At 38.2% G+C, this 26,532-nt stretch overlaps 1 protein-coding gene across 4 annotated transcripts in view; it reads right to left on the bottom strand.

Moving 5' to 3' along the window:
* The window catches only part of RIC1 (RIC1 homolog, RAB6A GEF complex partner 1), a 56,009-nt gene that overhangs the window by 6,683 nt on the left and 22,794 nt on the right, over nucleotides 1-26,532 (bottom strand). For 3 of the 4 annotated variants that reach the window (XM_026866762.1, XM_026866764.1, XM_026866765.1), the window contains exons 4-21: nucleotides 18,912-19,019; nucleotides 17,665-17,807; nucleotides 17,294-17,430; nucleotides 16,222-16,313; nucleotides 15,077-15,165; nucleotides 13,913-14,057; nucleotides 13,364-13,412; nucleotides 12,155-12,307; nucleotides 11,597-11,800; nucleotides 10,169-10,207; nucleotides 9,785-9,895; nucleotides 9,155-9,244; nucleotides 8,408-8,568; nucleotides 4,732-4,870; nucleotides 2,773-2,889; nucleotides 1,146-1,874; nucleotides 666-824; nucleotides 426-559 (exon numbers count right to left, since the gene is read on the bottom strand). In XM_026866762.1, the coding sequence (XP_026722563.1) occupies nucleotides 426-559; nucleotides 666-824; nucleotides 1,146-1,874; nucleotides 2,773-2,889; nucleotides 4,732-4,870; nucleotides 8,408-8,568; nucleotides 9,155-9,244; nucleotides 9,785-9,895; nucleotides 10,169-10,207; nucleotides 11,597-11,800; nucleotides 12,155-12,307; nucleotides 13,364-13,412; nucleotides 13,913-14,057; nucleotides 15,077-15,165; nucleotides 16,222-16,313; nucleotides 17,294-17,430; nucleotides 17,665-17,807; nucleotides 18,912-19,019 (2,799 nt within the window). The remainder of the gene's footprint in view (nucleotides 1-425; nucleotides 560-665; nucleotides 825-1,145; nucleotides 1,875-2,772; nucleotides 2,890-4,731; nucleotides 4,871-8,407; nucleotides 8,569-9,154; nucleotides 9,245-9,784; nucleotides 9,896-10,168; nucleotides 10,208-11,596; nucleotides 11,801-12,154; nucleotides 12,308-13,363; nucleotides 13,413-13,912; nucleotides 14,058-15,076; nucleotides 15,166-16,221; nucleotides 16,314-17,293; nucleotides 17,431-17,664; nucleotides 17,808-18,911; nucleotides 19,020-26,532) is intronic. The other variant, XM_026866763.1, reaches the window with a different exon arrangement.

Below are 26,532 nucleotides of genomic sequence, written 5' to 3'. Positions count from 1 at the left end.
CACAGTATCACAGTACAATGTATACTATGATGTTGCAGTACTGCAAGCTGTTCAAGACATACCTTTCAGCAAAACAGATCCTTCAGATACAAGGCATGCGATCTCAATTAGCTATTTAAATTACTACATATGCATCCAGTGGACTCAGAGGCTTTTGGTCAGCAATATCCACATAAGTGTGCCTGTGTACATATACATACTCAGACACATATATTTACATGTGTGAGAATATATTCTCCCAAGAACGTAAGAGGGGCACAGACATTATGAGTTATAAGAGTCAGGAAAAGACAAATGCAGGTTGTGGACAGAGACTATGACAAATCTAACTCTATCATATAATGTACCTCTGTAACTTAAATTGGTAAGAGATTTAATATAGTACCTAACAAAATGGGGAAGGAGAGAACATTGCTACCAGTTACCTTTTTCCAGATGGGCCAGAGGGCATACTCAGTGTTTTTGTCAAGTTAAATTTGCTATGGAGATTCTCTGCTGATTGGGATAAACTAATGCTCCGATGTCTGAAGAACTCAAAGCTACTACTTGAACTAGGTTCCTAAAACCAAGAAAAACAAAACATACAGTCAGAGGAGCAAATGTGCTATATAATAGCAAGATTACTCATACAAAGTCTGACGCACAGTATTTACTTCATCACAAACCTGAGTTGTTGGTGTAGCTGGAGGTGTTTCTGTTTCTCCAGAACCAATGGCTTTAAGAAATCTGATCATATGACGACAAAGATCCCACTTTCCCTGCTCTAAGGCAGTATTAAATAGGAGAGTAGCATGCTGTCTGCTAACTGCTGGAACTTCCATATTCTGCAAGCAATAAAGCATAATTAAGTCATTTGCTTTTGCCATCAAGCAACAAGAGTCCTGTTAAGTCTAAGTCAGACCACATCATGACCTGTTCTAGTATACCAAAGACTAAAACCAGCAAATTTTATACTGTTATTTTCCTTGTGTAACAGTAAACTAACTACTTACATTGCATGATACTCCTCCCCTTCATAAATGGACATAATCTCAACAGAAAACTGTTACGGATTTGTTTAACATGCTTAACTTTGGTATGCCAATATTTTTTAAATACTACGTTAGTAAATATCACCTCTCTTGCAATTTATGAGGTACCATTACCTGTAGGATAATAAGATAAGAGGCAGCTGTGTCCAAGTCCTGGGCCATCAAGCACTCTTCAAATAAGTCCTTTGGGTTTCCAACAGCAGCAAAAAGGTAATTCCACAGGGCATATTCTGTCTTCCTAGCACAATGAACAACTGTCTGCAGGAAGAGGGGGAACTCTGTAATGAACTTCGCCACAGTGGGAAGCAGAGGGTCGGGAATGGGTTCCCGCGAGGTAGCTTCTTCTTCCAGCACTTCATGAAGCATCAGTTCTAATACGTGAGGAAAGTATGGTAATGTGGCACAGGAGTGGGCCAAAAGCAAGGCTTGTTCACCGAGGTTCCTAACCAAGAGCTGGCGTAAAATGTGATGGAGGTAGATCTGAGAGGTTCTCTCAACAATGGAGAAAGGAAAGAGAACCTCTAAGTGTTCTCTAGCACTGGTTTGAGTGTATAAACAGTCATAGAGCACAGTGTCATTAACAGCACCAAGAACCAAGGCATCTTCAAACAAAACAGCCAATGGATATATGTTGATGTGAAAAGGCAGCATGATCCGTCTTGACAGAAAGGAATGTGGTTTTCGATGATCTCTGGGAAACAGGGGAAGCCAGACTTTCATACCTGCCCCACCACAGCTGAGCCACAGAGCCTCCAATAAGTGGCGTTTCTGTTTGTTGATCCTGCAAGTAGTCCATACATTTTCAACAGACTGGGCTAGGACAACTGGAGCACAAAAAGGCAGCTATTCAATAGAAAGAAAAGAAAAAATCAGAATCCATTATTGCTTTTTATTTTTTTTTACCCCCTTCACAAGAACTCTTTTTTCAGCTAAGAACTACTCTCTTCAAACATGTTCCTCTTCTAACAAAGAAGAAGCAAATCTGCTTATCCCTTAACTGCAACCTAGCACCGGGGAAAATACCACTTATTACTTACATTAATTCAAAAGACATTTCTGTCATTTGTTTAACCTCCTTACACTTAGTGAGGAAGCCAGAGAGGTGAGAGTAAGGGAGAAAAATAAAAACCCACTCTCTGCTTCCTCAGCGCAGGAGTCCAACCTAGAACTGACAAAACTACAACAAATGCCAAATTTGCTAGTGTTTGATGGAGCTGCAAACAACCCTTCATCTAAATTTTTCAGATCTCACTCTCCCAAAGTGCTTGTTTCATGTAGAATTGTTTTTCATTGGCACAGAAAAACTAAAAAGTTTAGTCACTGATTTCTATTATTGCTGGGTTTAGGAACTTTGTAAACGTACTCTGCAAAAAATGATAATGTTCCATAAACATACAGAACAGTTTTAGGTAGACTGGAGACTTTCTGTCATTAGTGCATACCGAGTTTTGTACAGCACCTTTATGCTTAAAACTCCTATCTTTCACCACAATAAAAGTGGTAAACACAAGTAGTAAATAGTTAGACATTCACACAATTAAGTATTAAGTAACATTTCACAGATTCTTAAGAGAAAAAAAAAAAATCATGGGAGTAGTAATTTACTTCCAGCTAACAATTCAGCCTGTAAGAGTAGACAGTGCCTTAACATTATAGACCTCTTCATGCCTGGACTGCTCCCTTCCACAGTCACTGACAACATCTTTGAAGCATATACAATATTTCACATATATTTACTCACATGCTTCCTTTGATTAGGATTATTATCCTTATCTCGTATCTGGGGTCCAGATCGATCTCTTTGCAACATGATGAGTTGACCTGCTAAGTTTAGCATAATACTTTCAGCCTCACAAGCCTAAGGATAAAAAGGTATTATACAAATTAGTTAAGCTTTCTGAATGCATCATTTTACCCATGACCACAAAACACAACCCAGAATAAGAAGAGTAAATTATCTGTGCTACTGTACAGAGATGACTAACAACCAAATTCAGTGCAGGAGTCAGAAAAATCAAGTAGAACTAAGTACCTACAGATAGTTTATGTAGTTCTTGTGCAAAGGAGTAAACCTTGGAAGGTTTCATGTTCACTAGACTCATTCCACATGTTTATTTGATAAGGGCTTTTTTCACCTAAGCCTCCTGGCATGGGCAAGCCAAAGGATTTTAAGGAAAAGAAAGCTCTGTATTCTTATCAGTATCAACACTGTATGATTGCCAGTATCTGACTGCAAAGACTAACACTGGTACACAAGCCAAAGAGAGTTTATTCACACTCATACAGCATCTTGAACTTTTAGAAGCTGCAGTTAGAGAAAAATCTTTCTAGTTAGGTATATCAAGAAATCAAAGTATTGTTTCTGAAGACATATTTCAGAACTGTTTCATGTGGATTTTAAACCAAATTACTGGAGCTAATACCACGCTGTCCATCAAGTTTAGTTTTAAAGTACATACATAGAATGCTTGCATGGTAAATTTGCAACATTGGGGGTTAAGGTCAGCAATAGCTAACAACACTGAAAAGGCTAACACACTCCAGACACATTGCTTTGTCTACAGTGCAGTGTCATTCAGTGCTAATATTAATACTTCTCTTTTGAGCAGGAGGATCGACAAAGTTTGAAGGTACTGGCTCTTAGTTAGAAAGAAAAGTGGTAATATTCATTCAGTCTGAAGCTAAGTTTAAAATATTACTAGTACTCTAGAAAGTTTTTCTCTAAATTGGGAAACATTGTAGGTCAGGTAGTTCAGGAATTAGAATACTGTCTCACAGCAAGACGGACTAGAAAACCACAAGCATGTTGCCTTTTATGCCCTTGTCTAAATCTGTATCAAAGTCTCAGGACACATGCTCAGCATTATGGGACTCTAAATTACAATGAACTGAAGGAAGAAGCACAGGCCTTCAGATTTTACATCTGTGCCTTTGCCTTCATATCTGCCAGTGGCTCTGGTATGTGGACAAAAATACACACCGTCACATGTCTATGGGCCTACCTCATGGACAATCCAACTTCTGATCTATCTTAAGGTAGTGGCTGTGATAAGAAAATACACTTCACACTGTAGATATTCAAATAGTTAAGGTTAATTTGTTTACACTACAGACAAAAAACTTCAAGGCCTCTTTGCACTGTGCTTCCAGTGGCCTGAATAATTTCCTGGAGTTAAGACAGAGCTTCACCTTCACACTTTACTCATTGTTTGGCTGTTAGCCTACCTCCTGACATAACTAGTGGGGGACATTATCTTACTTTTAGTGTTGTAGGAAATTTACTACGAGTAAATTTATGGGTTCATATGCCATCTTTTCCTTTCTTCTGTTTATCCTTTGAGTAATGGACCTGCTGCTGCAAGAAAGGCACTTCCTAATGTCTGGACTGCTCTGCTGTTCAACTTTAAATACACAATAGAGGAACATATACTTGGCATAGTTAAGTTTAATTTGTCATCCAAGATTTGGCCCCAAATTTTATAAGATAACAAGAGAAGATACAAAATAGCATTAAGAGTTTGGATTTTATTTCAACAACCCCCATATTCACACATAAAATGTCTATATAACAAGCACCAGAAAAAAACTGTTCTGCATTTTACCACACAGAAAAACCACTGATTTATCATCCAGGTAACATTTGAAGACTAAGGTAACATCCAAGCATCAATTTAAATTTTGAGCACTATAGACCTGTTACCTGCTGAGGCATCTTCAAGGTGATGCCAGTCTCTGTCCTCACTGATGTCAACGTAACAGACACTACAAGAAAAGGGTGAGGAATATACCGAGACATGGACACTTCTTGAAGAACCTGGATACTGGCAGTAGGGTTAAGACTGAAAGGAAAGATGACTACATTTAGCATTTTAAAAATAGTATTTAACTTAAAATTAGTATCTTGAAGTAAACATAATGAAAACAAGCAACTTCAGCAAACAGTTTACAGACCAAAATGCCCTTTTTTTAACCAGGAATCCCACAGGCCCACATATCTACTCTACAGAAAGTTACCAAATAAACCTAAGCTCAGCTAAATTATCTTGATAGTTTGGGGCAATACAGCTGTGAGTGGAGAGAAGAAAACATCACATACTTAGAAGTAAGACTCTATTCACCCTTCAATAAGACAATTCCAGGGTTTGGATTTTGTTGGGAGTTTTCTTTGACAAGCATTGAAAATATTTTCATCTTTAGTAGATCAACAGCTTGCCTTCTGCTAAGAAAAAAACACCCCTTCTTCCTAAAACCAAGATGCCATAACTCAAGAAAGAAAACTCAACTATTCAGGCCCTTCAAAACACTATTTGGGAATATTAACTCCTCCCTAGGTCCATGAAAATTAAGTGTCTTCAAGTATCTGGACCTTGCAGTGTTACTACTTTTGCATCAAAATTGCTCACCACAACTACACCACAGACTGAAATTCTTTTCTCAATCTTTGCTGCTCTACCACCACCCTCAGCAATCAAAGAAGCACAGAGTCATCTAGGTTGGAAAAGACCTTGAAGATCATCCAGTCCAACCATTAACCTAACACTGACAGTTCCCAACTACACCAGATCCCCCAGCACTATGACAACCTGACTCTGAAACACCTCCAGGGATGGGGACTCCACCACCTCCCTGGGCAGCTCATTCCAATGCCCAACAACCCCTTCCGGAAAGAAATGCTTCCTAATATCCAGTCTAAACCTTCCCTGATGCAACTTGAGGCCATTCCCTCTTGTCCTATCACTTCTTACTTGGTTCAAGAGACTCATCCGCAGCTCTCTGCAACCTCCTTTCCGGGAGCAGTAAAGGACGATGAGGTCTCCCCTCAGCCTCCTCTTCTCCAGACTAAACACCCCCAGTTCCCTCAGCTGCTCCTCGTATGACCTGTGCTCCAGACCCTGCACCAGCTTTGTTGCCCTTCTCTGGACACGCTCAAGTCATTCAATGTCCTTTTTGGAGTGAGGGGCCCAAAACTGAACACAGGAATCGAGGTGTGGCCTCACCAGTTCCGAGTACAGGGGTAAGATCCCTTCCCTGTCCCTGCTGGCCACGCTATTGCTGACACAAGCCAGGATGCCATTGGCCTTCTTGGCCCCCTGGGCACACTGCTGGCTCCTGTTCAGCCGGCTGTCAATCAGCACCCCCAGGTCCCTCTCTGACTGGCAGCTCTCCAGCCACTCCTCCCCAAGCCTGTAGCGCTGCTGGGGGTTGTTGTGGCCCAAGGGCAGCCCCCGGCATTTGGCCTTTTGGACACTCCCCCAGTTGGGCTCAGCCCATGGCTCCAGCCTGTCCAGGTCTCTCTGCAGAGCCTCCCTGCCCTCGAGCAGATCAACACTCCCACCCAACTTGGGGTCACCTGCAAACTGACTGAGGGTGCACTCGATCCCCTCGTCTAGATCATCAAAAAAGATGTTAAACAGGAGTGGCTCCAAAACCAAGCCTTCGGGGACACCAATTGTGACTGGCCGCCAACCGGATTTAAGTCCGTTCACCACAACTCTTTGGGCCCGGCCATCCAGACAGTTTTTTACCCAGCAAAGCATGTGCCCATCCAAGCCACAAGCAGCCAGTTTTGCCAGGAGAATGCTGTGGGAAATGGTGTCAAAGGCCTTACTGAAGTCAAGGCAGACAACATCCACATCCTTTCCCTCACCCAATAAGCAGGTCACCCTGTCGTAGAAGGAGATGAGGTTTGTTCAAGCAGGACCTGCCTTTCACAAACCCATGCTGACTGGGCCTGAGCATCTGGTTGTCCTGCATGTGTTGTGTGATGGTACTCAGGATGAGCTGCTCCATCAGCTTCCCGGGCACTGAAGTCAAGCTAACAGGCCTTTAATTTCCTGGATCATCCTTCTCACCCTTCTTATAGATGGGCGTCACATTGGCCAATTTCCAATCAGTCAGGACCTCCCCGGTCAGCCAGGACTGCTGGTAAATGATGTACAATGGCTTGGCGAGCACTCCAGCCAGCTCCTTCAGCATCCTTGGGTGTATCCCATCTGGTCCCAATAGACTCTGTGATGCAGCAAGTCACTGACTATCTCCTCCTGGAAGGCAGGGGAGTCGTTTGCCCACTCTTTGTCTTCTGGCTGAGGAGGCTGGATTCCCTCAGTACAACTAGTCTTGTTATTAAAGACTGAGGCAAAGAAGGCATTAAGCTCATCAGCCTTTTCCTCATCACTTGCTGCCATGTTTCCTCCTGCATCTAGCAGGTGATGGAGGCTCTCCTTAGTCTTTTTTTTGCTGTTGACATATTATAGAAACATTTCTTGTTGTCCTTGACTGCTGATGCCAGATTATTTTCTAGTTGGGCTTTAGACCTCCTGATTTCCACCCTGCACAGCCTCACAGCATCTTTGTAATCATTGTGAGTCGCTAGCTCCTTCTTTCAAAGGCCATAAACTCTCCTTTCCTCTCTTGAGTTACAGGCAAAGTTCCCTGTTCAGCTCCAGTGGCCTTCTCCCTTCCCTGCCACCTGCTTTTCTTACACACCTGGGGACTGCCTGCTCCTGAGCCAATAAGACTTCCTTCCTAAAGAGTGCCCAGCCTTCCTGGACCCCTATACCCTTCAGAACCATATCCTAAGGGATCCTGCCAAGCAGGTGCCTAAACAAGTCAAAGTTAGCCCTTTGGAAGTCCATGGGGGCAGTTCTGCTGCCCCCTCTCCTGGCCTCTCTAAGAATAGAGAACTCTATTAGCTCTAGCTGGCCCTAGGCCCTAGCTGGCCTCCAATCACCACATCATCCACCAGTCCTTCTCTGTTCACAAAGAGGAGATCCAGCAGGGCACCTTCTCTGGCTGGTTCACTCACCAGCTGCATCAGGAAGTTATCTCCCACACATTTCAGGAATCTCGGGGACTGGTCTCACTCTGCTGTGTTGTATTTCCAGCAGATGTCTGGGAATTTCAAATCTCCCACAAGAACAAGGGCAACAGATCGTTTCTCTTAACTGCCTATAGAATTTTGCCTATACAATTCCTACTTTTAATGTGAGAATAATTTTTTATTAAAAATATATATAAAATTTTTATTAAAAATAAATATAAAAATATTCAAGTTTGTGGGTGCCTTTTAGTACCTTTTTCTTCTATTTACATTCAGTTTTCAAGTTCCTAACAGCTAGATCATGTTTGTGCAGTCATCTGGAAACATGCATGCCCGAGTCACAACCTCCACACCTAATGTGCATTATCTGTATGTATGCAAGTGACAACAGTCATGAACTATAATTTGTGCATACAGATAATATTTACCCCTTTGTATTTTAAATATATGACTCCACAAGTTATCAAACAACTTTATATTAACCTAAGAATTTACTCAGACTGAGAAGAGATTCTCAAGTACACTGCTGCAAAAGCATTTACATACTGCTACTCACCCTTCAGGCCTTCTCTCAATACTGTAAAGGCAAATGGAACAATCTGCTCTGAACAGTATTACAATGTCCCGGAAGACACTCAGTAGTAATGTGTCTGCTTGCACTTTGGTGATGTGTGCAAATGCATTGTCAAGATTAGACGTTCGCAGGTAGACTCTCAGCTACAAGGAAAGGGAGTAGTTTGAATACAGGTTCTGTTTACCAACAAACTAATAGTAATTACATGTTCAATTGGGGTTTTTTTTGTGGAATGGCTGCCAAGGATTTCTAGCAACTACTGGATTTTTGTTTCATTGAATGTTTTATCCATTGCATTTTATTATTACATCCTAAGTGGTTAAGAACATGACAGACAAATCTGAAGTACTGAACAACAAACATAAGGAAGATGTTTTATTAATTAGTTTTAAAAAGCAAAAAGTAAAGCTCTTCTGCCCATCTAATTTAAAATCTTTAAAAAGTGTCCCAAAATTCTGTAACTAGATATCTAAAAACAGGCTTTGTGCTACCATGCAAAAATGTGCACAAAGTTCTCAGACAATGAGTAGATGCACAGTAGTCAGCTGAAAACAGTTTTTAACAGCAATAATTAACTTTTCTGGAGATAATTACTTACATGTTAGTAAAGAATTTCTGAACATGACCAAAAGTCACCTATGTATCAAGCTTTTCATATTTATAATACTACTTTAGAACAGATCACATATTCTAAACATGACTTATTTACTTTGAAGAAAAATACCTCACCTCTTCCTGATGATCATTTAAATTATAACATGCAAGAACAATGAAGTCATTCCACCATGCTAAGCCACCTGTTACCATCATATTTTGCTCCTGAAAAGAAAAAAGAAAGCAAATGACATATGTATAGAATGTATTTTTATATAAGTATACACACACACACGTACATTCTATGAGTAATTCCTGACAGCCATACATGATATCTATCATCTTTACTGATAGTGTCAAGAGATTAAAAAAATCAAAATACTAAAGAATAATGTGTGAAGGACAAATATCATCTTACAACACACAGCTCCACAGTTCCTTGTGCTACTGGCATCTCTGAACACTCTCAAATTCTGTCCAGAAGCAGAGTGCTAATTGACCAGCTTGGCATCCAAAGCCATGTCTCACACAAACTCTCAGATAAAACAAATGGAAGTACGCATCTGACTATATGCGCTCAGATGATTGTGCCAAAGCCACAAGATAAGAGTTTCAGTCATTTTATGAAAAACACATGCAAAACCAGCAATCCCAAGTGTGTTTACTTTTTACTTGAAAACAGTATTTTTTAATTTTCTCCAAGAGTCACATTCCAACAAATTCAACCTCCCCAGTATATGCAAATAAAGTACCACAACCTCTCACCTGGGTAATGTTTCCAAACAGCTTCCATTTTTTGGTGAGTAAAGAATAATGTGCAAAACCAAACTTGCCAACAACAGCTACATTCTGTCCAAGCTTGTCAATAGCTGAAAACTGTTCAAAGATAAAAATACCCACAACCTCAGGAAGCAACTTATGCAACTTATTTAAATTATATATCCTATCCAAATACATCACTACGAGGCAATGTAATGTCAGAGTCAAAACTTGTGAAGTTGTCTTTATGTTCTCTACTTTACTGCCCAACACATATTCTTCTTTCCGTAATTTAAAACAATGATATCATCTTCCAGAGCAACACTAAGGGACAGTTATAAAAACCCAATACTTTTAAAGAAACAAGAACATATTCTTAAAATAACTCACCCTTATAGGCCAGTTGCTCTCTAGATATGTACTATGAATCTAAAAAAAAAAAAAAAAAAGAAAAAAAAAGAGAGAAAACCAAAACCACATAACTATACCAAACACCATTAAAGTAGTGATTAATTATAATGTTCTAAAGGAGTTTTTGTACAATTATCATGTTTTTCAAAAACACTGGCTTAAAGGTTTTAAATATTGGGATTTCTTTTTTAAAATACAATTACCTTTCTTCCCCCCCGCACCCCCGAAAGTTACTGAAGCCTAAATGTTAATGTGTTTTTAATACAAGAAATACAGATATGCATTAACAGCATATAAGAACTAATACTATATTACAAATTAATAGTCAAAACTTGCTCTTCTACCACCCTAGGTACTCCTCCTCCATCAGAACCTTTCATGGGAACATACAGGTTTTGATAAACACAGCATTCAGGGAGGCACTTCAGTGCTGGGATGAAATTTCTAATCCCAACAGAAATACACACCAGCACATCCAAAAGCCTTGTTATGAGAGCACTTGACTGGGATACGTCAAATTAAATCGTGATCACGGATTCTTCATGTCACATGGAAAGATGCATGATATGTTTCTCCCCATGGTAGTTGAAATTGTGTTAGTTTTACTCCTACACAGAATGAGGACTTCCTCCTCCTACAGCAGTTTCAGAAGACAGAAGAGCTACCTGGCCAGCTAAAGTGGAAATTCAACAGTATCTAAAATCTGACAGACATGCCTAGGGTCAAATGCTATTTAATAATACTGGTTCATGTATTAAGAGAAAAACAAAATCTTGAGGACCTTTTAAAAACCTTTACTTAAAAAATATCTACCGAAATATCTACCAAATCAAGCATGGAAGAACACACAGCAGAGTTACAGATTAAAAGCTATTTTTCCTGTATATTACAGAGAAAATAGAATCTGTCCCATTATGACCCCGAAAATAATTTATTCTTCACAAGCTTGATATCGTGAAGTTTTAATTACATGCTTCGATAGATGCCATCTAAGACTGCTTGAAAATACAGCCAAAGTCCAAAGGCTGTATTCGTCACTTGAATATGCTTAAAGCAATTTGCATAAATAACAGAACAAATCCCTGCAGGATTTCTTTCATGTTGCACTTGTTCTCCCTTTCAAAGCATAGGAAACTAATTTAACTACTTCCTAAAGTCAAAAAGAAATCTAGACTTTTTTTATTGGCTAGGATCAAAACAGAGCCACAAGAATGAGATGGCCAATGTTGCTTACCATTTGGCAGTAATAAAAAGCTGTAGCAGGGGAAACCCAAGAGGCAATAAAAAAGCAATGATCTCATAGTAGAGAAAGAGGGTATGAAAGAGAGTGATGATATTAGCTTCAAATTCCAGTCCTATAAAACTCCTGCAAGCACAGAGCACATATGGCCAACCAACAACAATTACCTGTACAACGTGCCAATGCCTGTGTCCTAGTAAAGTGCTTAAACCCTGAGAATCTAAACTGCCATCTGAAAATGGGCCTCGTTCCCTGGTAGACTTATGTTCAGCGTGTGCTGAAGTATTTCTGGGACTCTGAGCCTGTGTTGCATCTCCACAGTTCAAATACAACCGATCTTCTCCCTGAAGGAGGACTTGTTCCTGGTTACTCTACATTAAAAACAAGACAACAAAAAAACCAAAAGCAATCTTGAACTCCATATACAGAAAACAAAGAAAAAACACATGATCCATCTATGAACAGATTCTGTATAAATAATATGTAAAACAAATATTAAGACAGTTCTCAATTTCTGTATCACTACGTACTAGTAGGTTTTATGTTACAGTATTAGCATAGCAGTATTTTCAAAGTACTGTTTTAGACGCTTTATGATAAAAAAAGGAAAACCAGTATAATGGCTGCATAACAGACCTAAGATCTGTTAAGAGAATAACTCACAGGTCACCTGAAAACTGGAAATATAGTCTAAAATAAGGATATATTTATCAGCAAAATCTTACCATACAAGGGTTAACAGTGAGTGCACTCTTGATGAAATGAAACTGCAGAATACCAAACTGGCGAGCTTCATTACTTGTATCTCTTTCAGGCTTCATGTTTGAAGGAGAAATCCCATCAATAACCCACAGATGATACCCTTCTGATCCCCAGGTCTGAATGTAAAAGAATAACAATAACAAAAAAACCAAAAACCAACACTCTATATCCTCAGAAACAAGAACTACAGAAACTTACTGTAACTGATCTTATGATTAGGCTCGTAAAAGAACTACAGTTTGGTGTTCTAAAAAGTATCATCATAAAAATCTTAAGTAACTCATACCAGTAAAATCCACCAGGAGCAGTAAGAACCTGATTTAAATTCTTCTATTTTTACGTAAAAAACGTTGTTTAAATGAAAAGTAACTATGTAAGACATCCCCATAAGTAATAAAAACTGTTTGCAGCTTAAAGCAACTAATAAAAATCCACAAACAGAATCAGGCATGAAAAAATCCTGATCCCCAAAATTACACTGGTGGTTGTTCATTAAATTCAGTGGTATCAGAATTTGAGTCTGCGGGGTTAAGAAGTATGTTGTGCTGTCCTTGAAGATCTGTACATGCAATCAGGGTGCATGTTTAAAACTGTCAATCTTCATAGCAACTAGGCTATACATAAATAAAATCAAATACTTTAGACATACTGTACAAAATAATAAACATAAAAGAGGCCTTGAAGACTGTCTGATATTTATCAACATCTACTGATTTGACAGACTAGCAGGATTTCATGTTAATTAGTTTGTATTACAACAACAGGGGTTAAGTTTCTCCTGAATTCGTATTCTGAGTTAAGTTACTTCAATAGCTGGTAATTTTAGGGAAATAAGTAAGTTTACTAATTACTGTTGTTCTGTGTCTCACTGTATTCTGAAATACAGTACAAGATTAAAAAATATATAGTAAGGAAAAAAGAAAAAGTGTTGATTCTTAATATTAACAGCAAAGACAAGAAAAGGCATGCCATGCACACTTCATGATCACACATATACATGACAAAAAAAAATCATCAGCAGTTCCCTTTTCCCTCTTCCTTCAATACAACACTGATATTAGGAAGTGTAGTAAATAAAGCTAAAGAAAGACAGTTTGATTTTCTGAAAATCTGTTTTATAAAGAATAATTTAAGAATTTATCCTATAACAGTATTTTTATATTCATCTTTACCATAGAACTGATCTTCAGAGGATCCTTTTTGGCACCATCAGACTGATACCTTAAAAACAGAACAGAAGAAGTTTGAGTTTGGAAATAACTTCATCAAAATAAGAAGCTATCTTTCTATTGTCATATGGTTCTTTATTGAACCTCACCTTGCAATATAAGGCCTGTTTGATCCATGACACTGCATAAAAGGCAATGCAATTAGATGTCTAGCATAAACTGTTTGAATTGTGATTTCTGGGTGCTAGCACATTTTCAGGAAATATATGCTGGCACTAAGGGAATTTTAATATTTATCTCCTAAGGCCTGCCTTTGGGGTAATTTGCTTTTATGTCCAGAAAGACGCCTACAAAAAGTAAACAATACTTTTTCATGTATATTCAAAGGATCCCATCCTAAATATTAGTCAGTGATTCCATATCTAAGGAACTGTAATGCAAAAAGATTTTAAGAAGTTACTTCAGTTAATTAGTTTCTAATTAAATGCTCTTAATTAGAAAACTCAAAGCTTCTAATAAAACATTTTACAATTTCATTAAATTTGTACTCACGCAAAATCACCTCCTAAAGTACAGATAAGCTGAGCACCAAAAACACTCCATAAGGACAAGCCTCCACATTCCCAGGTCACCATCACAACACAGCTATCAGGTGACCATCTGATTAGTTTAACAGGTCCTGTTTTATTCCAAATATCTGTTTAAAAACAGACAATAAAATACCATGTGAAAAACATCATGTGCTTCAACTGCTTTCACCATTAGAAACAAAAGTATATGGAAATAAATATTTTATTTTTCAATTAACTTTGCTACATTCATCAAACTGACCATATCAAAATGAATAAGCAGCAAAGGAAGAATTCATGTTCTCTTTCAAATACATGTTTGGTTTCATAGGAGACTAAGAATACATCAAAACAGGCCAGAAATACACTGTGCTATGACACAATCATAAGACTGCATTTCTGGTAAAAGGAATTTTAGGACAAAAGAAGATTTTATAGTTAGCCTTGAAACCTCTTCCTTTGGCACGCAGCAGAACTGTAAAACTGTTATATACAGATTTGATTTTTTTGTTAAAAACATAACAGGCACACACATTTTCAGTTGAGGATGCAATTTACCCACTTTATATGTTCCTTACTCTCAAGCCTGCCATACTTACCACTACTACATGAAAAATTCCACTGAGCTTTTGCTCACTGCAGTTAAGGCACGGTGCTGGATTACTTTTTTTTTTTTTTTCCCTGTGTGCTACATATCAGTTGTTTCAAGTTATTATAATTCACACCTCTATTATATTCATTATCAGTTTTGACAATAATCTCTTATTCTTTCAGGTTGAGTAACAGAAAAGAAATCTCATGACTACATGTGGGAACTATTAATATCTGCAGCATTTAAGAATGAACAACCAGAAGCAGTACTGTCTGCACACTAACTCAGATTTGGATTTATTAAAAAACCCCAACAAACTCCAAAAAATCCCAACCAACCCTAGACGCTCATATATGAAACAAATCCAAAAATAGTTAAAAGTAAGCAGCTAAGAGAACAAATGTGCAAGAGTAAACTACTATGAACATGCAAGAATAAATATTAATCCCACCAGTGAGAATGCAAACAACAAATAATTGTTAACTAGCCAAGGATAAAAATATTCTTTACTACTATAAAAACAGCTGGAAAATTCTAGCAATAAAAGTAGCTCACCAGGATATTGTTTTGGTGTCAGTTCCAATTTATGAGAAAACTGCATGGCGCCAGTGGTGGTATCTATGGTATAAACCTGCACAGAACCACTGGAAGAGATTACACATGCTTTAGACTACAGATCATTTGGATTTCTCATCAGTTTCAAGAGGTTAATAAAAGATGCTTTTTTCTCACCAATACCAAACTTCTCCAGAACCAAAACATTGTATCAAGTAACACCCAAAAAACTTTATGAAACAGATTTATAAGATACTTTCCAGAAGGCAGTGGAGGACCCAAAACACCAGTGTAAAAATGACCAGTGCACTAAGACTATTTCAAATTCTGAAAATACATATGCATACACAATCCACATATATTTATAGCTTCCAACTGCAAGACAACCCATTATAAAAGTCAGTATTTACTCTCTGCTAAAGTTTCATCAGGAGTGTACTAACACACACCCAAACCAATAAATTTTAGTAACTATTCCTGCTTCAGAGGGAAACACCACCACACTGCATTGTTACTACAACCTAGAATACTATTTAAGATGACAGTTAAAGACTAAACTACCCAGATCTTTTGAAATGCTCTAAAAACCAAATAAAATACAATTTAAAAAAAAAAGCTGCACTCTAGACCGGCTAAAGCAGTATTACACAAAAGGAAATGTCTTGAAGGAGCAAAAAGCAAACCACCACAACTAAAAGCACTTTTGCAACATTTCAGTTACTCAAACAGGCAACAGTTTTCCTGACCACTTAACACTTCACAGAGCATTTTCTCAGTTGGGTGCAAAGTGCTGATTCTTGTCCAATATTATTACGATTAACTGCTTAAAACTGATTTCATAATCCTGCTTGAGATTAACTGGGACAGTAGCATATTCCAATACTTGCTACTAGTCCAGACATATTTTTATTTTTTTCCAGAACTGAAGAGCAAGCATCAATTTCAACTGCAGTTCAAGCAGGCAATCATTTCTTTCCTCTTCCCTCTTACCTTCTTGACAGAGTAGATTATACAATGTCTAAGAAGACTCAACGTTTCATCTTTACACCACTTGCAACAAAAGTTGGTAAGAAGAAACTAGTACTTAAGCTTTATAAAAAAAAAAATCATTTCCCTCCCCATTGAACCAGCCTTACAAAACTTACTTGGCACATCCAAATGCCATTAGCCTGTATTTGTTATTTACTGCCACACAAGTTCCATCAATCACATCTTGTGCCCAAACACCATGGAGCTGCTGTAAAGAAATGAATTCACAGAACTCTTGGTTAAACAGTGCTTTTATTCATGACAGTCAGCTTCTATCCATGTGTTAGCCATATATGCCATATTACAGATCTGCCAGTTGATCTTCATCACACAGGAAATTTCTGTTGCAGATGTCAAGATTAATTGGCACAGCTCACATAAACAAAATCCAGTATATGTAAAACTGGTTTCACCATTCTTAAAAGTTACAGAAAGATGCCAGCATGTAAGGAAACTGTTTATCAGAGCTCTGCATAAGCAAAGCAATACATACAAGACAAGAACATCTCTGATACTGAATAAAAAAAAAAAAAATTAGTAGATGGTACTAAGGATGAAGGCAAAACACAAAACAGGAAAACAGACTCCCATCTGCAACAGCTGAAATAGCAGATATTGTAAATGTGTGAAGGAGTTTGGGACAGAATCCTTACAGGTTTTCTGCAATTAAAGATATCTAAAGACAAAATGTAGTACAGTTTGTAGGCTGAACTACAGGTAAGAAAACACCTAACTTGGAAAAGATTCCTTTAAAACAAATTCTTAAGTATGCTTGTCACTATGAGAAGAGTTAGACTTGATTATGACTAAAAGCTAGAAATAGAACCTATGATGCTTTGCCATAGTAAAAACTACTTCTTATTACCCCACTTATAACTAGCAACAGGAAATCTGTCACAGAGACAGTAAGAAGACCTCAAGAGTATAATGACATTTTGAAGCAATAAACAAAAACTAACTCTACTATCATTTATGGTCTCCCATAGCCAGGTACTAGCTCTAGAAGAATCTAGTTCACATTATGGTATGAAATACAGTCTTGCTCCTATGTTATCTCTTAAGCACTTACTATATTTTAATTTCTTTGCAGCTGAACGAAATTTAAATCAGAAAGCTAACTGACATGCAGAGACCAAGGAAAATACATTTATTGTGGAGTGCACACTATAAATACTAAAGGAAATATACCTCAGCAGTGAATCTACTTGACATTGGTGTAATGAAACCAACTCTGCCATCATTAAAAACAACAGCAAAACCATCAAGCGTGGCACAGTATTCCATATCTCTGATGTAAACATCTTCAAAGCCCAAAAATGAACCTGCTGAGAAAATATCAGTAATTTAAAAATACATGGACACAGTGACATTGCAAACTAACAGACTTCAGCTGTTTACTTATTACTTCACAAAAAAATAAAATTTAAACAGGCTTTGTTCACATTTACAAAAGGCACATTTTTCTTATCTCGGCTTGAGAACAGAGATAATTATTTTATATTAGTTGGTATTTTGCCAATATTTAACTACCATAAGCAATAAACCCCCCCCAAACCTACCTCGAGAAGACTGCAGGTCCACAGAAAATGGAACTGTACATAGGTTGATGGCCTTCCTTCCATTGGTCATACCATCCCAGTGAACGAGATGAAGAAATCCATCAGCAGTAGCCACAAGTAGGTCCTCTAATGTGGACTGCAAACTGACAAATGTATTGTCATTCTCTAAAAAACTGCATCTCAAATCATTGTCACAGAATAATGTAACAAGCACCATATTACTGCCTCTTGTATCAGCAGCTATGTTGAGAAGTTACATCAAATAAGCTACAAAGTGCCTACCTCTTCTAGACAGTAAAAGGTAACAAGCTAACAAAACATGGTATATATCTCTATCTTTCTCTAGGAATCAGAGTTCATGAACAGGTCTGTATTGTTAGTGTAACTGTTTAACTGGTACATGAACTGCTGAACATAATTTTAATACTTTTGACTAAACATAAGACATTGCTGCCAACAATCAATTATTCATCTATCATAGAAAATTACCAGCATTGTCTAGGCTGTAAATAATCCACAACACTTTCTAACCTGTGATCTGTGCTCATTGACAAAGCAGAAATTAGATTTCTCCTAAATCCTTCCCCAAACATTTCCAAAATTCTGAAAACTAATGTTAATCTATTTTCATGCAGATAACAACCTGCAGCTTCCCAGAAAAGTTTTTTCCACTATATACTGCATTTCTTCTAACATACATCTTCTCCTATGTGGCCTCTTCCCAAATTGCACTTTGTTACTTTTCCAATCCACTCCAATGCTATATAGTTTGACCAACTTTTCACACACACTTGTTTAGCATGTTCAAAGTTTATTTATAGGGAAAGCAATAATCACAATAAAAGATAAATAAAAAGTTTTTCCAGGACAAATAGGGACCATCTGAGGGCAGCTAAAGAAATGTTGAAATGCTTCGTACAGCTTTGCTCTTATATACTTACGTCTCCATGAAATCTCTAATCCATTTTTGAGCTCAAGGACAAACACATTTACAGGAATAGACTGTAATACTGAATGTGCTATACATGCCTATATGCCAAAAATATCAGTATAGACAAGCACAGAAAGAAAGAATTCTAAACCAGCAATTTACTTTTTCACCTCCCTAGACTTACTATTAGCAACTATTAGACCTTACTGTTAGTAAGTCTAAAAACTTAATTTTTTTCCATCCAGTTTTCCCTTCACTTTTTAACAAGTAACCACTATATGCAGAAGAATTCTTAAGACATGATTACTGAGCATACCTTGTGATAGAAGCTTGCAAGTCCAGCACTTTCTTCACTTCTAGATTTAATGAAGGAGCACACTGTTCTTCCTTATAATGTGGGGTTCCCTTCAGATGTGGGCTTCCTCTAAAATAAAAGAGAAATACTACAATTGAAACAAGATGTCACTCAAAAGAGATATGAGTTACTGACTTACATTCCTGTGGGTTTTTCTCCTGCCCTACATATATACACACACCAGACACCCATGTGCAACGTGTCACAAGCAGCGCTTAATATGTAGGACACAATTTTAATGCAGGAAGTTTGGTCTGTCATATCATCCTATATGCCTATAAAGAGCATATAAGCAAAACAAGACAATGAACATTACAATATTACAATAGTCGGTCTTAATAATGCTAAAATAAACTACATATATCAATGCAGATTCTGATTCAATAAAATGGTATTCAACTGTTCCCATTAGTTAAATGTTTAATTTTTAAGAATCTCTGATTCATTCTTTGCCAAGATGCATAGCAGATATTATAGACTGTAAAATGTTCATGTTTTTTCAGATCCTTTTGCCAGATCAATGTTTATACTAAAAATTCAGCATGCATAAACCAAAAGGTCATTTATTACAGTAATTCATAAGAACATATTTCCCTATAGCAATTAGTAAACCTAAGATCTACTAAGAAAAGAGATGACTGAGCACTGATTCCCTTCCTTTAAACAGACCAATACAAAATACCAACTTCTAGATGTAGAAAGCTTCCACTTATTTTCCTCATTTTAAATTTCACATTTCATTCTCTAATGAAGTGCAGTTATTTTAAAAACCAATACAGCATTACTGAAGTATTCCTTATTGTCTAGGTTATCAGATGTGCCATGAGTTCCACTGACTTCTTTTTTTTAATGAAAACTGACCTACATTCAAAAGCACTGCAACGTGTCATTCAGCTCATTCATGTCATAAAGCATTATGCTAGTAGAAGAAAGCAACTATGCCTGAAACAGGCACGGCAGACAAGTTAAGAGTTTAGAATAACTTCATTAGTCAAAAATAGTAGATAGGTACACAGATTTGTATGATTATTTTTACCAGGATTTTAACTGAAAAAATACTTGCTTTATTTTACACCAGGCAATGCAACTGCCTAAGACCTGGCAGAGACCAAAGCAGCTGCAGTTATTAGGTAAGTTTGACACACTGAGGATAACCAAGTCAGGAAAGAGATTGAGGTATCTCAGTCAATATCAAGTCCCTTAACCTCATTACCATTTTATAGCAAAACAAAAAATTCACATCTGTTATTCCTTAATGCAGTAAGGACAAAGATACATGCTAGCTAAGGTAAGGCCAAGGTAACCTCTGACGTTCTGGAATTAGCCCACGGAAGTAGCAGTATCTTTCCAGAATAAAACCATGGTGACTGGTTTATAGGATTATAGTGAAAACGGAAAAAATACTGTAAGGTTAATCAATCTACCACCCACAGATGGTAACACGGATATTAATTATAAAATACAGCTGTCTTCAGAACAACTAGCCCTCCATGTAAACTAGCTATCATGAACCAACAGGAGGCCTGAAATAAATCTTTAAAAAAGGATGACTGATTAATACTAGCATTGTGGGGTTTTTGTGGATTTTTTAAAATGGTATATGAGGCTGCATTTCTTGACGTCCACGAAGCCAAATACACTTGATTTAGCCTGGTATCTTTTAGAGTCAGGGATTTCAGAAATATTAAAAATCATACAGGATTAATTCCTTCAAATCTCTATGTCATTATCTGCAATGCACTATCCTGAGTGTTGGAGAAACACTTAGAAAACCTCACGTATTTAGAGGCATGCCTTTCAACCCGTGCAGACATACAGGTCCAGTAGTACACTCCCAAGACGAGAGTATTCTGGGTTATCAAGAATCAGTGGTACAACTGAACCTTGTAAGCAAATTACTAAAATTGAGATAAAAGAGTTGTGTAATGCATAAATGTTACTGTTATGTATATATATATATATATCACAGCACATAACATACCTGTTTTAACTGACTAAGGTACATAACCAAGTATAAACACAGGACAAAGTCAGAATGGGAACAGTATGATGTAAAAGACATCTTTTGCTGGAAGAGAAATTCCAAGTCTCCATGCGGGCAGGCTTCTTTTTCTTTAAACACCTTTGATAAAAATACTTTGCAAGAATATTTGAATATTTTCAGTTTCATGAGCTAGTTTCAGCAAATTAGTTACCATCTGCGGAGTGTATCTTTTTCCACTGAGGAACTACCATCGTGACTGAAACTCCAAAATGTCAGTATTTTAATTCATTGCCTGTGATTACGTCAAATTAATTGATTCAAAAAGAAACCCTTGCTATGGATGCAAAGGGGACACAATCAAAAGTACACTGCATCCATACAGTCCACATCTGCATGAGTCAGCCTTACTAGTTAAGTTACTTTGACCTTTAAACAAAGAATGTGCAGTGCTGACAGCAGGAAAGAATGTCTGGTCTGGGTTGCCACATCAGCATCTGCAACACTTCTATCCAAACTTTAAGTAACTCACTTTTGCACAAGAATTGAGAGGAATGGACACATTCCAGTGACCAACCACCCACGTCACAATGTAATTACTTCAATTCTATTCCCACAGCATCTGTTAATGTAACTAAACCTGTGAATAAAATCTCCTAACACTCAGAACTTAGAAAAATCTCCTACTACACCCACAATCCAAGAAAACCTAAAATAGGGAAAGAATAGGAATGCCATTTCAAACACTGAATACAAGGTTTATTGGGAAGTTTCAGATCTTGAATCTAGATGCATTTTTTGAAGTCCCCAGGTTCCCTATTTAGCATGTTATCGGTGATATCCTTGTTCACAGAAAACAGAAAAACAGAAGATTGAAAAAGACCTTAAAGATCATCTAGTCCAACCATTAACCTAACACTGACATTTCCCAACTACACCACATCCCTCAGCGCTATGTCAACCCAACTCGTAAAACACCTCCAGGGATGAGGAATCCACCACTGCCCTGGGTAGCCCATTCCAACACTCAACAATCCCTTCTGGAAAGAAACGCTTCCTAATAGCCAGTCTAAACCTTCCCTGGTACAACTTGAGGCCATTCTCTCTTGTCCTATCACTTTTTACTTCATTCAAGAGACTTATCCGCAGCTCTCTACAACCTCCTTTCAGGGAGCTGTAGAGAGCAATGAGGTCTCCCTCAGCCTCCTCTTCTCCAAACTAAACACCCCCAGTTCCCTCAGCCGCTCCCCGTACGACCTGTGCTCCAGACCCTGCACCAGCTCCGTTGCCCTTCTCTGGACACGCTCGAGTCATTCAATGTCCTTTTTGGAGTGAGGGGCCCAAAACTGAACACAGGAATCGAGGGGCGGCCTCCCCAGTGCCGAGTACAGGGGTAAGATCCCTTCCCTGTCCCTGCTGGCCACGCTATTGCTGACACAAGCCAGGATGCCATTGGCCTTCTTGGCCCCCTGGGCACACTGCTGGCTCCTGTTCAGCCGGCTGTCAATCAACACCCCCAGGTCCCTCTCTGACTGGCAGCTCTCCAGCCACTCCTCCCCAAGCCTGTAGCGCTGCTGGGGGTTGTTGTGGCCCAAGGGCAGCCCCCGGCATTTGGCCTTATTGACACTCACACAGTTGGCCTCAGCCTGTAAGCTCCAGCCTGTCCAGGTCTCTCTGCAGAGCCTCCCTACCCTCGAGCAGATCAACACTCCCACCCATCTTGGGGTCATCTGCAAACTCACTGAGGGCACTCGATCCCCTCATCTAGACCATCAGTAATTATGTTAAACAGGAGTGGCCCCAACACAGAGCCCTGGGGGACACCAGTCATGACCGGCCGCTAACTGGATTTAACTTCATTCACCACAACTTTTTGGGCCCGGCCATCCAGACAGTTTTTTACCCAGCAAAGCGTGTGCCCATCCAAGCCTCGAGCAGCCAGTTTTACCAGGAGAATGCTGTGGGAAACTGTGTCAAAGGTCTTACTAAAGTCAAGGTAGACAACATCCACAGCCTTTCCCTCACCCAGTAATCAGGTCCCCCTGTCGTAGAAGGAGATCAGGTTTGTCAAGCAGGACCTGCCTTTCACAAACCCATGCTGACTGGGCCTGAGCATCTGGTTGTCCTGCATGTGTTGTGTGATGGTACTCAGGATGAGCTGCTCCATCAGCTTCCCGGGCACTGAAGTCAAGCTAACAGGCCTTTAATTTCCTGGATCATTCTTCTCACCCTTCTTATAGATGGGCGTCACATTGGCCAATTTCCAATCAGTCAGGACCTCCCCTGTCAGCCAGGTCTGATGTTTAAATGACAGAAAGCAGCTTGGCGAGCACCCCAGCCAGCTCCTTCAGCACCCTCGAGTGTATCCCATCCAGCCCCATAGACTGTGTGATGCAGGAGGTCACTAACTATCTCCTCCTGGATTGTGGGGGCGTCATTCTCCCAGTCTTTGTCTTCTGGCTGAGGAGGCTGGATTCCCTCAGTACCACTAGTCTTGTTATTAAAGACTGAGGCAAAGAAGGCATTAAGCTCCTTAGCCTTTTCCTCATCACTTGGTAACCATGTTTCTTCTACAGACATATATATAAACAGAGCACTATACGGTGTAACAAAATGTCTTCCAGATGTTGAAAGCCTACATAACTGTATTTCATGAATCACCTTTTAAATAAGGATAAAGATGAATGGTACATACAAGTCTACCTTAAGGGCTTGCCCTCTTTCACCAAACTCCAATTCTCCCAGCTTTCCCCACATTAACCTTCTCCTGCTGTTCAGTTCTAACCTGACTTCTCCATAATGAAAGATGAGCCTATTAATAAGTGAATTGCTAAAATTCTTAGCATGAAGTCATAATTTTTTGTATACATTTGATCTTCTTACAGGGGAAGGACTGGCTCTGGAACTTCTGCACTTTGATTCTCTTAGAAGAAAAAAAACGTAAACTCAAACTATGATGCAAGATTCAACAATGAGAAAATGGAGAACTGTCACTACACCACTCCCCTTACAAAAAGAAAAAAACCAAACCCAAAACAACAAACCTTAAGAATCCTAAATTCAAGAAAGAGGTAGCAAAAGCACAGTCAGGCAGGCTCCCCTGAACTGGGAGGAAGAATTTCCTTGGAGTTTGTTATCTGGGGTGGGGGTAGATTCAGGGAGGAAACAGGAGACCAGCTATCGATAGCAGCACAGTACTGCACTTATGTCCTCCACTACATGCACAGCAGTTAAGTCATACAGCACAATCCACTGACAAAACTCACTCAGGAATATAATTACAAGACTTAAGTCACTGCAAGCAGAAACAACTAAGAAATACTCAGAATTACAGAAGAATCCGAAATGATGTACTGTACTTGTTTACAATTTGCAATAAAGGTACCTCATCTTTTTTTAGTCTGTTCTATGTATTTCAAAATAATTTTCAGTTTTTCAAAACAATGTTCACAGTTTACTGAGTATTACTGGAGAATACCATTCCAGAAGTAGAAACAGCATTAAATCAGGATTTAAGTTTCCACATTACTATCTGGCGTAATCATAGTAGTATAGGTAGCTGTTATGGCTGGATAATAGTTTAGAAAAGTTCAGAGATGCTCTCACAGTCAACTAATATTATACTAAAAAAAAAAAAAGTCAGATATCACATTAATTAACAGACTAAACAAACAAGTCAGTAGCATCCATTCCCACTAGTCAAACCACAACTGCTTGGGAAGGAATGGACACATTTAACTGGAAAAAATATTAAAGACACCAGACGTTCATCAGTAAGTATCTTCAGGACAACTAACTGATACAAACAAGGTTAAATGTTTTTATACTACTTTGGGGCTATGATATTCTTGCTGCTAAAATAATTTCTTCAGTAGTTAGTTTTGGAAAAGAAAAAGAAAGAAAAAAATCCCAACACCTTGATGTTTAACTATTAAGAGCATTATACATGTGAGAAAAATAGGGCAAACATTATTTCTAAATGAATTCACACCATCAAGAACTTGCTCTCCTTGACAGCACAAAAGTAAAAAACTGACAACAATTAATATTGCTGCATTAGTACAATTACACAATGTTTATTAACTGTTTTAAAATGGTTCATGTGAATACTTCAGTTAGTGAGTTGTCTGTAGAGCTGAGAACTTAATTATTTTTATACCTAATTCAAACAGTCTGCATCATCACCTCTAAATGTGTGATTCTTCACTAACAATTCACTGCACACCATGTATTTTTAGGAATGGTTCTTTGATTTTCATATGACTAGTGTCTTCTCAACCCTAAACTCGCATCTCTCCACCATACACTGCAGGCAGCCACCAGATCAAGATGAAATATGTCTGGCTGGATCCAGAGCTACATGCACGCAGTTTGTCAGGAGTTGGACAAACAAAAATTTAAAGAGACTCTATCAAAACAACTCTAAAGAATAAATAAGGGTTTAGAAAAGTAATTCTTAGTACAACCTTTGCTACTAAACAGAGTAAGAACAGGTTTCTGTGGTTTGAGAAGAGAAATAACTAGCTAGCATATTAATCAACTATTCATGTAGAAAAGCTGAATGGTTTACCAAATTATTCCAGTTGCAAAGATTTCTTGACATTTTAAACCTCCTGAACCACATCATGGGCTAGCAAGTGCCATAGTGGTTAATAAAAATTCTACAACTAATCTAGTTTTTAAAATACATTTTCCAACCAATACCAGAAACAACTTACAGGGAAAACCACACAATTCAGTTCAAGCTTAATTCTGAACAAAAATTATTTAGTAAGTTAATTAACTACACACCTCATCAGTTACCCCTGCAGAGTTGAACGTTCAAAACCTTTGTACACACTAATTGCTGAATCAGGAAAAAAAAATCCCCATGATGAGGTAATTTATGGCACGTATAAAACACCTTGCTATAGAAAAGGAAAAAGCTTTGAAAAGCACCAGAAATAGTAGGACATGAATACAGTATACATATATATGTGTGCATATTTACATACAATGAATGGAAATATGTAATGTATATGAAAATAAACATTCATTGTAAATTTACATTCATATCACTTCCCCCCACCCCCAAATGCAGGCTCCCCTTGAGGATCAAGAAATCTGAGGCAAAAGAATTTCCAATTACCAATTTAGTTTATTAGCCATGTAAAGTTTAAAAAATTTTTCTTTTTTTTAAAAGCAAATTATCCTCAGCATTAAGTCACCTCACACTGTCTCTTCAAGTGAAAAGTCTTAAGTCATTCTCCTTGACAAAACTCTAAACAGAAATAACTATCAGTTCAGTACAGGGAAGCCTCTACTGTGATGGTTGTTACATGTGTCTTCACTGTGAAACAAAGGAGTATCTGCAAAAAATCCTTTGGAAACTCCTCCAAAAAATACTACCATACCTTGCCATAGCTTACAAAGCCACAAATCTGCTTGCACTGTCTTGCACCTGTATGCACTGTCACTATCCTTAAGTGTATCACAAGTGGAGATTAATTTTATTTTACCACTCTATTAACTTACTACACATACGTTTTCTTCATGTTCTATCTCATAATTATGGTGATAAAATTAGACTGAGCTAACTGAAGCAGGACTTTGTATTTGTGC

This window comes from Athene cunicularia (genome assembly GCF_003259725.1).
Source record: "Athene cunicularia isolate RWA chromosome Z unlocalized genomic scaffold, athCun1 chrZ_part4, whole genome shotgun sequence".
NCBI lineage: Eukaryota > Metazoa > Chordata > Aves > Strigiformes > Strigidae > Athene > Athene cunicularia.
Note: the sequence above shows the minus strand (reverse complement) of the source record. Positions and strands in the feature narration are given on the sequence as shown.